A 14,939-nucleotide genomic window follows, 5' to 3' on the forward strand; every position below is an offset into this window, starting at 1 on the left:
TAAATATGCAAAGTGGTTTCTTATCATTTGAACGTATTTTTAGTTATGAAGTAATATCTGTTGGAGGGTAGTTCTGAACTAAAGAGTGTTAGTCAGTTGGTTGTCTCATTCTACTTTACCTCTCCTTAATAGTCATGTATTAATAAATCCCATACATAAATCAAGTTTTGTTCCAAGTATGATTTTCTTTATTCTACTTGGATGAAATTAAATGACTTACATTCTAAGCATCATTTAATTTGTAACAAGGAGTGATCCTAAACCGGTAATATAAAGGTCATGGATTTACACTGATATTGAGTCCTCATATAGTTCATAAATCTTGAAAATTTTGTTCCTTATTGAATTTTCCAGAGTTCATAATGATTTTCAGTAGACTCAATATAAAATTAGAAAGGGGGTTTTGTGGAAATTGTAATAATTTAATAGTTGAATTAATTAGTCGATTAAAGCTAGACCACGATGGAGAACCATCTGGTACATCCAAGTTTTATATAGTGATCTAGGTTTAATTGACTGATGAATTCAACTATTAAATTACTTAAAAGCTTTAATTAAACTATCATCTTTTATATTCACTTGTTGTTGTTTACTTGTATCTTCCTATTGTCATTTTGGATTGCAATTGATCAGTCTCTTGTTGAAATATGTGCATCCTATATGGACTGCCTCGATATAGCCTTAATTCACAAGCATTATAAGCAAAGATGGACAGTAGCTAGCAGTGAAATCCAGGACGCGCGTTTTGTCCTATTTGTGACTCGTTAGCTGGATGTACCTGCATCTCAAAGTCGGAACTCGAACCCAGTACCGTTCGCTTCAAACACCATCACGTTATCCACTTATCTACAGAGTTCTGATCATCTTTTATTCTTTATACATCATATATTACAACATAATCTATGTCATTAAGTTCTATATTTCATTAAATATAAATCAATAAATAATTAACCTATTCTAGAACAAATGTCTATAAACTAAATCAGATGACCATGTTTTAACCAACCAAATTCATTTAAACTAGTAAATTATTAAATTTGAAAAAAAAACCCGAAGTAAAACAAAGTAAAACAATGAAACTAATCAATTAAAACATTCGATTTAAAATTATTACTTTAATTCTAATCCTTGAAATGTATTTCATTTAAACAATTACAAATTATACAATTATCTATATTCATTCATTCATTTATTATTCCCTAGTAACAAATGATGTTTCATTCAATTCCTTATTATTTATTTTCAATAATTTATAATTTATTTTATATGACAACAATTTTATCCATTTATAATATAAAAACAACATGGATACCATTAAATGGAAATTGGATCATTTCAAATCAAACATTTTCAAGACAAATTTATTCAAGTTATGGTTTAGATAGTTATAGTGGACAATCGATAATTGGCAATAATAATAATAATCCATTAATTGATGATAATGATGTAAAATTAAGATGGATAGCATATACTAATTGGACATTTATTAAATTTTTCACAATTGAACAATCGTATTTAAATCATACTATCGAATTATATATAGATGGTATAGATACATTTTGTGAGATCATTATAAATAATCATTCATTAGGAGTTACAGAGAATAGTTTTTTATCTTATACATGGAAAATTAGTCATTTATTAAGTTTGAAGCAAGCAAACAAATTAGAATTTAAATGTACATCAACTGTATTGATAGCAAAGAAAAAAGCGGAACTAATGAAAGTTAGAAAAAAACTTATTCCACCACCATTTTGTTGGCCATCTAGATTTCATGGTGAATGTCATATAAATCTTATTAGAACAACACAATCAATATTTGGTTGGGATTGGGGGTTAACTTTACCGATTCAAGGATTATGGACATTACCTCAATTGGTGATTTCACCTTTAGGTTTTAGATTCGGTGAAGGATTTAAATTCTATGCTTATTCACAACAAAATCAATTTAAGTTATGGAGTGCTGAAATTGATGTAGAACTTGTAAGCAATATGTTGTCGTACGATCGTCTATCAAAAGCATGTATTTATTCATATATCGAAGAATTAAATGTATTTGGGAGAAAATGTTTTGGGATGGAAAATAAAGTGATCACTATGGAGGTATTACGTAATCAGTCAAAAGTTAAATTATGGTGGCCTATTGGTACGGAGACTGGACCATACCTTTATACATTAGTACTCTATTTAACAGTTGGTTTCAACAAACTTGTTGATAAAAAGGAATATTCTATAGGTTTTCGTGAAGTGGAATTAATTGAGGTATGTTTTTATTTACGATTTGTGTATGATGACTGAATTCTTCAATCAAAGTTGATTTATCAGTATAGGGTTGTGAAGATTGTCGAGTTTTAATTGAGATCTTGAACAGATCCATGTTAGACCACCACTAAAAACCTAAAAGTACTTGACGGCCGCTTCGTTCTAGTACGAGAATTTTCAACACTGCGCATCCACGATCCTTCTCATGGGACTCGAACCCAGTACCTTTTGTTTTGCGCGCAAATGTCCAACTTCTTATTTTGTGAGTCTGTTTGAAGAAGCAAAGATAGCTGTTGCAGTAGACGGCTCCAACTGATGGGATCCGAAAAGAAAAAAATTAACTGGTTGTTACGCGTCATTAACTAGCCAAAAAAATCACCAAGAATTAAACACTTTCTGCAGTCTAGATAATAGTAAGTCAATAGTATAATAACTATTTTTAGTCTCTAACCCCTGTACTACTAAGCTGTAGATAATTCTTTCATATCTACTGTGAATGATCTGCCTTTTTATCATACTACTTCGCGGAATAATTCTTAAGTCAAATTGATCGAGTCAACAGAGTGAATCAATTCACAGTCTAACATCGAGAGCCAGATTTACATATACCGATAGCTTAGTAGATAAAGAAGTGAACAAAATGTGGCATATTATTATTCATAATGGTTGCCTAACTAAGGCCAGTTTGTGATGTGACCTATAAGATTGAATTATCTCCACGAATCCTTCATACGAGAGAAAATAATCAGAAGGATGAGGAGAATTAAAGAAGTATAATAACGAAGCATCATGATCTAAAATCATAATATTACTGTTTAAATTAAGGAAAGTAGTAAAACGAATTATGCGGAGGTAATACTAATTCATGGAACAAAATAAGTGATTTATATCCTGCGAATAATTCATCAGGGCAATGAAAAGGTTTGCGAATGAATACCTGCGAATTAAATGTATCTTTTGATTTTTAATTTCACTAACCGATCATCGGTTTGTAAGCAATTTCATTTTGCATAGGCTTTAATAGTAGTAGAACTCTACCGATGAAGTTTACAATGTAGTGGATAAACTGATTGGCTTGAGACAGTGATGAAATTTATTTGTTGTTTAACAGTTCAGGGCAATCAGCGAGAAATCTCAAGCTCAGTTTTCATGCTAGTTGATATTCATTAGAAAAGTGTTTTTACAATCTTGGAGAAGTTGATAGTTTTTCAGTAACGAGAAAGAGATTTGCAGCAGTTCCAATTCATAGATGCTACTGCAGTTCGACTTTTCAAGAACTCAATTACTAACCGAACAGATTATTAGTACGGAACATATGTCTATGACATATTAATCTCAATGAAATCTTATAATTGTATTCTACTTCTTCAGTGTAACATTCAGTGTGTTTGCTTCTGAAGTACACATAAATTAATTTATATTTGAATGTTGTAATTACGCTGAGTATCTTCCAGTTGTTTACAACCTTAAAGAAGGATTCAGCAAATGTAGAGTTGGTGAAGAACTTAGTATTTATATTATTCTCTATAAAAATTACAATATATATATCGTAACAGGAGTTCAAAATAATAGAATAATAAAGCGAAAAATTATGAACTTTGAAATCAGAAGTATAGTACATAAGAAGTACAGCTTTTACAATTAAAAGCGGCTAGAAATGGAAAGGGTAAATTATGAAATGAATAAAGTAATCATCATTCACACGTGAATCGTCTAAAACAGTGGTACAACTGTACAATATAATGTAATCAGTGTTATTACCTACGATCAGTATTTGATATCCCATTGTTTTATCAACTCACGTATAACTTCCGGATTTAGATACTATCCTACTTCTCATGCATACTTTCGAATAACGTTCGACTACGTAAACTATATGTTTAATTCGCCCAACTTTATCTAATTATTTAAATATGTAAATATTGGTAGAATTGGGAAACTACAAGGCACTATTTCATACATAAATGAAAATTAAAAAGCGATCATTACTGGATTTTAAATCGGAACTTTTTGATACCATAATGGTTAAAAGTCATCAATTTGCATTTATTTGATTTTAGAAAAGTATAATTTACACATTCACGTTGATACACATAGTCTTAGTTCGTGTATCAGTGTTGATCTATCTATCATACATTGCAATCATTATTATCATATCTATGAGATAATAAGTGAACTGATTTCCTCATATATTATTGAACAGTCAAAAAACAGCTAGCCATATTTTTCAAATAGCTTAGTTTTAAAACTGTATGAAAGTGAGTATTTGGATAAATATACCTTGGCTACTTATGAGTAGTTAAAGACCAAATATAGATAAAAGGAGTGTGGAAGAATTACCAAAACAATGCTTAAATAGGTCGGTAGCAGTAGATTAGTAATTTTATACAAACTTATCTTTGGAATAGAAAGATTTTTCACAGTGAACAATTATGCTGACTGTATTCGATCGTTTCTGCATATAAATGCGATCTTTATGAAAACAATTAGGGTTAATGTAATATTTACCTTGTTGTAGGTGTGATATTTACTTAACTCGTGTTAAATTAAGAAGTTCACTATTCATGCAGGCAATGACTACATAATATAAAAATATTGACATATATTACTCTGTTGATTAAATAAATATTCACTCATTTAGTGTAATAGGAAATCTGTATACTACTCTGTAGGGTTAGATTAAAATGTCTGAAAACAATTGGATGTTAGTGCTCATGGAAAGTTAAAATTAAAATAAAAGGTTTTAGAATAACTGTGAACTCCTGGTTAACATGCATTAAACAGCCTACCGGAGACAAAATACCTTTCTTTATTACGTCTAAAATGAAGTTGTCAACTCTAAATTTGTGCTAAAACCTCACTACTTAGTGCCTTTAGATTAATGTGATCCATCAATTTCTACGAAATCAGTTGTAGAGTTTCTTTTCTGTTAAGTATGTTTATCTAATTTATCCACTTCCTGTCTCCATAGTAACTAGCTGATGTTCGCATTCACTTTCTACTTTCCTGTGCTACTTCAATATAATAATTTAGCACTATTATTTGTGAATTTTACAAAGGCCGATATAAAGTTATTTTGCATTTGATATTGCTTAGAACTAGTTCGTTTATAATTACAGAAAATAAAATATACTGAGTTTACATTTTAGATTGTATAATTTTAGGATTATGTGGATTCATCACAAATTGGATTGGGTCGAACATTTTATTTTAAAACTAATGGTTTACCAATATTCATAAAAGGTGCTAATTGGATACCTGCAAGATATATGCCAGGTAGACAGTATAATTTAATGCACAATGTAACGAATGATCGTATTTGGTTAGAGAAACGACTTCTTCGTTCAGCAAGTCTATCAGGAATTAATTTAATAAGAATATGGGGTGGTGGACGTTATGAAGATGATGAATTTTACAAAGAAGCAGATAAGCTTGGTTTGATGATATGGCATGATATGATGTTTGCAGTAGCTACTTATCCAGATAAAGAAAGGTGATTTTTTTAGAAATCATTGAAAGATGGAATCGACTCTTAAATAATTAGTTTCCTGATTTTCAGTAGTTGTCCAATCGAGATCCATATATGATGCAATCTAAAAAAATTCACAAATCTTCCTAAAACTCTATCTTATTAGTAATAATGTGGCCACTATTGACTAATTTAGAGAACTGATTCCCTAAGTTCCGGTTAGAAACTGTGATTAACAAAGTTCAACCATAGTGTGTGTGAGATAGTTATTCCGTAAAGGTAATGGAATAGCGTTGAGTAATATTGCTAATTCATTGAAGTTTGATATATACACCATAATATGCCAACTCAGTAGTCTAGAGGTTAAGCTCTCACCATGGGATTCAAAGGTTCCAGGTTCTACGTAGTTGTTCACTGAAGACGGATTCCATACTAATACAAAACAACTATCTAATGCCCTCTGGTTTTCAGTAGTTCTCTGAACAAGATCAGTTCTATATCTGCTAAATTTTGAACAACATCAATTTAGCTGACATTATATTTCTATTGTTAATATTCATTTATCGTTCCGATAAAAAAGCTTCTTTCTTCTAATTATTTTCATTATTAAAACTTTCAATCTTTTTGGAATAGTTCGAAGTGAATTACGGGAGTCAGAAAGTAATCAGGAGGATATTTCATATCATTATTGATACAGTTAAAAAAAAATGCCACTGAATAACGTCCTCTGTGTGAATGAAGTTTTTTGATGGTCTCGTAAATTTTTACTCATTACCATCTGATTTTATACTGTCTGATGAAAATTGAATTAGAAGTGGTCGAGTGATGAGTTATTGCTAAGTATTATTGAATAGTAGCTTATTGGATATTAGTATCATTTAGTGAAATAGGTAGATGAATACCACTAAATTGGGTTGCTAATGAATACAAATCAATGTATGATGAAGATAATTTGCTAACACTGATAAGATTAAATGATACTCAATGTCATTTCCTTATATTTTCTTTTTGAAGCCAATATTTTTGAAGGTTGAATAGTAGCTGAGATGAACAGGAAGGAATTTAATAAATTCTATAAGTTTGTTTAAGTCCTTTAAGAAACATTAATATGATGATAGTTTTTAAACTGATACATAATGGTAAATTCAATGGTATAGAAGACATGTCTGTTGTGAGATAGTAACTCACTGAAGACAATGGTGGACGGTCGCTCAATTTCGTGGATTGGTTGAAGTTAGACATTAAAACTGTTGGATGCCGACTCAAAAATCTAGAGGTTAAGCGATCGCGCGCGAGACTGAGAGGTCCTGGGTTTGAATCTCGCGAGGCGGAATCGTAGATGTGCACCACTGAGGAGTTCCACAATAGAAGGAAACAACCGTCCAGTGCTTCCTGGTGTTCTATGGTGGTCTAGCTTCAATCTACTCATAATTTCAACTATAAAATATATGTGTTTGATTATTATCAAACGTTCAGGGTATAAAACTTGAATTCGAACAAATTTATCACTCTCAACTCTCGTTTTTCTTATTATTGTTTATGAAGTACATTTTATAGTGTAGATTTGTATGGATGATTCTATTAAAAACGAATATTGTTAGCATTAAATAGCAGTAATTGTCCATGGTTTATGATGGAACTCAATAAATATTGTACAGTTAAATCTGTAAACATAAATGGTAAATAATCCCAAGTGGTAATGAATAAAACAATCATTCTACATTTAAATTATCAGTCAACAAAAAAATATCGATTTGAATTTAACCTACTCTTATAACTATGGAGTTGTAAACTGTTTATATGTATGGATTCATTTTTGTATTGGTTGTTTGAGTCTTCCTATTGATGTTTATGACTGAAATTGATTAGTTTCATATTGGCATGTAAGCATCCTTTGCGGATTTCCTCGATATTTGCTGAAGTTCCAAACATTATAAGTAGTGATGGGGGAGTGAACATCAACTCTGAGATGCATGCACATCCAGTTGACGAGTCCCGAAAAGGACGAAACGCGCATCCTCCATTCCACTGCTAGTCACCATCCACCTTTGTTTATATGTAGTTTCAAAAATAGTAATTACTTGGTTGAATAAAAATGTACATTTCTTTTCTATATGACTTTTTTCCATTAGAAATGATACTGTTGAAGAAGAAATCAGAAGACAGATATCACGATTACACTATCATCCATCTATTATAGTCTGGTCGACAGATAATGAAGTGAAACAAGCTATTGCAAATGGTTGGTATAGTCAACCGATGGATTTCACATTATTAAGTATATTTAAATCTAGATTTGTCGAATCAATATTCAATGTAATCAATGACGAAGAGAATGGTCAAAGTTCAGCCAGACGTTGGGAAGTTTCAAAATATAAACCTAGAAGATGTCTTATCTCTTCACCTGGTAATGGATATCTAACAGAGAAATTCAGAGGATTGGATCCGGACCCAGAAGTAGGTAGTACCATGAATTTAGTTAACAAATAGTATTTAGTACAATAAAATTTACTATATTTGACTTGATGGTATCAATTTGTTTTGAAGGAATCATAACAGTGAAAACAAAATCAGGTTTACACACATAATTGTTTATAATAAAACAGGCAAATGTATTAACAGTATAAATGATATTTTAGCTCATTCCACTCTGGGTATCATAGACGGCACAGCTTTAAGAAAAAAGGGTTTGGAACATTTTCAAAATTATTTAGAGAGGCAAGTATAATTAGATTTGATGGAAATGAACAGTTTCAAATTTTCCCATAAGTCATTCGGTTGAGGTTGGAAAGCATTACTAGGCAATAGTACTACCAGAATCATATACCCCAATTATTCATGATAAAGATTTATGGAATCTTTAATTCTAAATATTATATTATTAGTAGTGGTAATTAATGTAACACCAAACTTTTCGTCCATAACTGGATTCGAAACAAATATGTGAATTAGTTACAGTGCTAACTTACATTCACATACAAGATATTAACTTACTTATTCTAGTGTTTTTTTATTTCATTGAAGTGTAACGTACCTTTATAGTAATAAAGTTAGTTAAATTTGATAGTCTGAATTGAATGAAAGTGGATTTAAAACCAAGTATATTGTATCCTGGAACTATACAGAAATTGTAAAAGAAGGAAAGGATACTCTGTAGGTAATTTCGACAAAGATTTCCCCAAAGTTTTTATTTATTTCTGATGTTTGTATATGATGAATAAAATCTTGATAATACATGCTGTAGTGACTTCATCGGGAAATAAGTCAATTCTCGTTCGGAATGGCGATGCTGTTAAGAAAATGTAAACTAGTCGGGTCGGAATGTCAGAAAAAACTGTTTTAACTTTCTATCTGTAATCAGGTATAAGTTATTTGGTTGGTTGATGTTGGGATTACAGAAGATCATGTCATTTTCACTCGTTCTCCAGTTTATAACAATGACGAAGCAGAAATTCATACTAAATCAAGCTCCTCAAATTCCTTCGTTGAATTATAATCTGGTGCATTATAGTAAATTCTCCAATATAGTTGTAATGACAAGCCGTAATCTGTGAGATCAGTTAAACTGGGATTGAAAACAAATATACATTCCAACAACTTCAGACGTTAATTAATCGAGTTTCTATGTTTATACTGGAGTACTGACTTGAATTGACAGTAGTACTAGATCGATTTATGAGTCATAAATCTTCGTCCTTAGTATCTTCTCCGACTCGGATTACAAAGGTAAATTTAAAGTAGTTTGATTAGTTGCTGATCATTCAGTTGTTGCATAACTCCTTATACTCAACTTAAGTTTTATGAATTGATTTTAACTAATAGATGGTATAGCAGTGAACGGACACTCAGACAGGGAAGACCAATATCTGAATAAAATATAAAAACCATACATTAGATACTTCATTTGCACATTTTCCATCAACTGTCTCTTACAAAATTAATCGTTCTTCCATTCCTGTTGTTATTACAATTACTCTCTGTATACATTCCTGTTCTCTTCAATTCGATCTTCTCAACCTTCTGCTGCCACGCATTATACTTCTGATTGGTGTTACATACTACTTATGTCTGTCAACACAAGTAGCATATACAAAAGTATGATCAGACTATAACTTAGTGAACATTTTTCAAATTATACCATTAGCGTGTGAAATACTTTATTTTAACTTGAGATGTTGTTCACTGTCTAGTTAGTTAACATAAATAGTTGCGAACCAGTCAAGTAATGTGTTGTTTACTCGTTTGTATAGATTTAAAATCAATATTTTTAGTAAACAATCAATAATTTGAGGTCAATAATAATAATTTTATTGATTAAAGCACAGTAAGAAAGAACAGTGAAATTTCATTTGAAAGTCTATTAATTGGAGTTTAATAAGACTAACTTCGTAAGAAAGACCAGAGGAGATTTTATCAGAAAAATATTAACTTTCGTTTATTTGTACTGAACATCATAATTAAATAAACACTCTCTTAATCACTACTATTCTGATAATTATTGATTAGATTGTTAACATAAACCGAGATCTAAAATTTTTCCTCTTGTCCATTGGTGAGATTTCTTAAGAAAAATAAAACAACTATCTCAACTTTTAATGGGTAATATATATTCAGTCTGTACTACTAAAACGGGATTATGCAGACCATTTACAATCTAGTGACTGATACTAGAGAAGAAGAATCGATAACATGAGATCGATTTATGACTAGAAACTTATGACAATCATTACTGTTTTATTCAGTAAGAAAGACTGAAAGATAGTCATTGTATGAATATCAATGTTTAATTCTCTCACATATTCACTACGCAATACAAAATGATTAGTTTAACACTTACATAAGTCAAGTCTTTTATTTATTTCAAAAAGTAAACTATAATTTTCTAGAATTCAATAATGTGGATTGATGACGGAATATGATGATTTTAAGGTTATACACAAAAGAGTTTGACAGTTAACTCTACTGAAGACTCTTAAACTAGACTAAATAACACAGTACCAAAATTTCATCAAACCTTAAAACAATGATTGTCTTTGATTTCATCAACTGGAATATTTTAGTGTTTAGAATCACGTTGCTTGACTGATTTGTCAGTGTATTACACATTTTAAGTATAGGCATGTGAAGATTGTTGAGTTTCATTGAAGCTGTGGACCGATCAGTATTGGACTACCATTAAAAACCCGGAATCACTGTATAGCCGTCTCGTCCTGATGTGACTCATTAGCAGTGCTGACCCACGATCCCATATGCGGCGGTCGAATCTAGGACCAGGAACTTCAGTGTTGAGCGTAAACGCTGAACCTGTAGATCACCGAGGCTGGACACATAGGCGTTAATGTTTAACTTCAATCATCTTCAGTGGAAGATTTGTGAATACCTTCAAATAAATTTGCGTATTTTTATCATTCTTCAGAATCCACTATATGGTGATATACATTATTACACGTATTCTGGTGATTTATGGTCAGAATCTAATTTTGTACTAGGACGTTTTATATCAGAGTTCGGCATACAATCCATTCCGTCTCCATTAGCTTGGGCCAGATCAATTTCAAATATATCTAATTCAAAACAATGGGATGTATTCGGTTCACTGATGGACCATAGACAACATCATCAATTAGGTCATCAAATGCTCAGACTATCACTTCAGTATATTACGAAACCAGCAGATAGACAAGATCCAATTCGTAATTACAGTCGGTAAGATGAATATTGAATTAATTTGCGTTTCATAGTTTGTTCAAAAGTGTATGCGTAATTATGTGGATTCTGTTTAGTGGGATTATCAAGTCAATTAGTATAAAGGTTAGTGAGAAATAATCTCTAAAGTGAACAAGTTAACTTTAGTCAACTAAGTATGTTATTTGTTTTCTGAGTTAATCCAATATGTTGACCTGATTTATGCTCGAATGGGGTGATCTGCTATTTTTTATGCTTCATCAAAATAGAACATTATTTCTGATTAGTTACTTTTCTTATTTTATAGTATCTTATATATATTGGTTAAAAGGGTTAACTGAATATATCTTCATTAATATCTTTGAACGAAGAAAATGCCATAGGTTGGTTAATTTTCAGTGTTAAGTGAAGCTAAGTCAATACTAATTGATTATAACTTATCATTAAGAATATTTTCGAAGTTGAAATCATGAGTCAATTAAAGCTAGACCAACATCGAAAACCTGGAAGCACTGGACGGCCGTTTCGTCCTATTATGGGACTCCTCAGCAGTGAGCACCCACGATCCCGCACTCGCGAGATTCGAACCCAAGGACCTACCAGTTACGAGCCAGAGCCCTTAACCGATAGACCACTGAGCTGGCATCCAACGGTGTTAATGTCTAACTTCAACTGATCCACGAAGTTTTCGATGTTGGTCTAGCTTCCATTGACTCATGGTTTCAACTTTGAAATATACTGAAATCTCCACAAATCCCCTTCTCATTAAGAATTTATTACATTCCGTTTTTACACTTCTACTTAGTATGATACATTTATGATCATTTCTAAAGATCAAATCTACGATTCAAAAGTCAATTTAAGTTATTATGAATCAGGTTTCTCATATTAAATTTTTCAAAGTGTTAAACAAGAGTTTTTTCAGGTTAATATTAAAGTGGTCTTTGTTGAGCATAAGTAATAATTAAGTATTTTGATTATGTATAGTTGTTTTGATAATAGTCACTTAAGTAAACATATTGCTAATAACTAAAATTAGCATATTGTTGTGGCCGGTATTCGATATTATCCTTAAACTTCGTATACTGTTCGTCCTGATAACCGTCACTAGATAACGTCCTCAACGGTGTATAAATAAGAAGACGAATACGAAGCGTTGGTCGCTTTTATTATTGCACCACACACAAGTCACTAAAACCACAGGTACTCGAAAGAAGAGTGAAAGGCTAGTGCAGTAAAGCAAGCGAGTGAGTCGAATGAATAGGATTAATATATATATATATATATATATATATATATATATATATATATAGGGAAATCAAGGAATTATCTGATCAATTAAGCGATTAACACTAAAGCTAGCAGAACGAATATGTGCGTAGGCGGTAAGCGATGCTCAAGCATACATATTCATACAAACGCAACAATAATAAAGGTACAATGGCATAGATAGGTTGTTATTGTACGAATGACTCTGTCCAATAAATAAGTTAGCAAAAGAGCTTAACCAAATTAAATGTGAATAAACTCAAATGTACGTAAGCTGCTATAATGAATATTATTATTATTACTTTTTAGATGGGCATATATTAGTCAATTAAATCAACTTATGTGTTTACGTACACAAATCAACTTATACATGAGACATAAATGTCGTATAAGATTATCAAATTCTACAGTTATATCAACTAATAAATTTATTACAATGGGTACAATATATTGGCAATTCAATGATATATGGTCAGCACCTAGTTGGTCAACTATAGATTCAGTTGGTCAATGGAAATTATCACATTATTCTGCTATAAAAGAATATTATGATCTATCAAAATGGGGACGTATAGCTATACAAATCAATAATAATAATAATAATAATAATAATGGAATCATTGAAGCTGATTGGATACCAAATATACAAAATAATAATACTAATTTTTTTCCTAATGAATTTCAATTAATTTGTTATACAATTTGGTCATTTATACCAACTAATCATAAAATTTTAAAAATTCCTATACCAAAATTTATTCAATGTCCAATAAGAATATTCAATAAATCATTGAAAGATTTAAATAAATTATGCCATTTTAATTATAAAAAAGGTAGAATTATTCAAATAATAATAAAAAATAATTTTAAATTTATAAAAACGGATCAAAATTTATTTTTATTAGATAAACCAAAAGAAATTAAAAAATGGCCAAAAAATTCTGGTAAATATTTAAAAATTAAATCAATAAAACAATTAAAATCAATAAAAAATAATTTTTTTTTAAAAATTCAAAAAATGGCACCATTTTTAACAAATTTTATTTATGAATTAATCATTGAATCAAAATCCCCAGAATTATTTATTCATTTAAATATAGATCCTAGACTTAATCTAGAATATTGGTTTTCAATAAATGGTTTTCATTTAATGAATAAAAAAGAGAAAAGAATATATTTATATTTATCAGGGAATAAAACTATATCGATAGATTTATTAAAATCTTATATATGGATTGAATCACTTGCAACATTGAATATGAAAGAATTGTGATAAAAAAATTTGTTTGTTTTTTTATTATTTTTAAATTTACTACTTTCGAATATATTCTTTTTTAATTCAGTAATAGATTATGTATGCTGTAAAACTATTGATTAGTTAGACTGTCATACGCTTATATATATATATATATTTATTTATTTACAGTGGTTACTAACAAGTATGTTGTTGATTAAAAGTAAAATATCTTGCCAAAAATTGTTACAAAACAAACAGACATAATAGATTTTAAAAGACAATGGTATTTTGATATTCAGTAACAACCATCCTGAAGACAATGAAAGCTTGTAGTGCCGTGCTTCGTTAATCGTTCACCTCGATGACCCTTATAATACAAATTTTAATGGTGCATAAAATCAGAAGGCAAAGAGAAGCGGCAACTATATGTTAAATAATCCAGGCTAAAAAGTTATAAGCACATAAGCAAATGTCAGAGAGCGAAGCGAAAATGACACGCGTTGAAGATGGCGGGTAAGCCAACTCGCTTTAATCAATATTTATAGTCAGACAAGAATAAGTTACAGACATGTGATGAATAAGATGAAAAGTGTACACACATATACACTCATAAAAAATAGTCAGGGTTAATAAGTGAATAATTAACAAGGTGAAAACATGACTCAAGATGGATAGGTAAATTGGCTTGTCCAGAAGCTAGAATAAAGTATATGAGCTTAATATAACAACCGATACTGCAACTTCGTAATTCTTTCATGTAACTTCAAATTCGTACAGAATACAGATTTCATTGGATTATTTCATTAACCAGTTGATTAATCATAAACAAACAGTATTTTACGGTATAACTCTATCTTAAAATAAAACAGCTGAATTCAAGAAAGTCGTTTACTTTTCGTAACGTATACCTCAGCAGTAAATGTAATATGTACCGACACTAGAAGCTCCGACAAGATAGTTTTTTAGAGGAGTAATTTAATTGGACAGTTGACTGATGAAAGCTAGAGAATACCAAAA

The 14,939-nt window shown here is 30.5% G+C and overlaps 1 protein-coding gene across 1 annotated transcript; it reads left to right on the forward strand.

The window, feature by feature from the left end:
- Positions 1–1,209: 1,209 nt before the first annotated feature.
- Smp_137150 (putative beta-mannosidase) lies at positions 1,210–14,063 on the forward strand (the record flags this gene model as incomplete). The annotated part of the gene is made up of 6 exons (XM_018796674.1): positions 1,210–2,262; positions 5,427–5,755; positions 7,864–8,188; positions 11,148–11,437; positions 12,995–13,254; positions 14,029–14,063. 6 exons carry the CDS (start codon positions 1,210–1,212, stop codon positions 14,061–14,063), a joined length of 2,292 nt encoding a protein of 763 aa, XP_018651793.1.
- Between the last annotated feature and the right edge of the window lie 876 nt (positions 14,064–14,939).

This window comes from Schistosoma mansoni, chromosome 4 (genome assembly GCF_000237925.1).
Source record: "Schistosoma mansoni strain Puerto Rico chromosome 4, complete genome".
Classification (NCBI taxonomy): domain Eukaryota; kingdom Metazoa; phylum Platyhelminthes; class Trematoda; order Strigeidida; family Schistosomatidae; genus Schistosoma; species Schistosoma mansoni.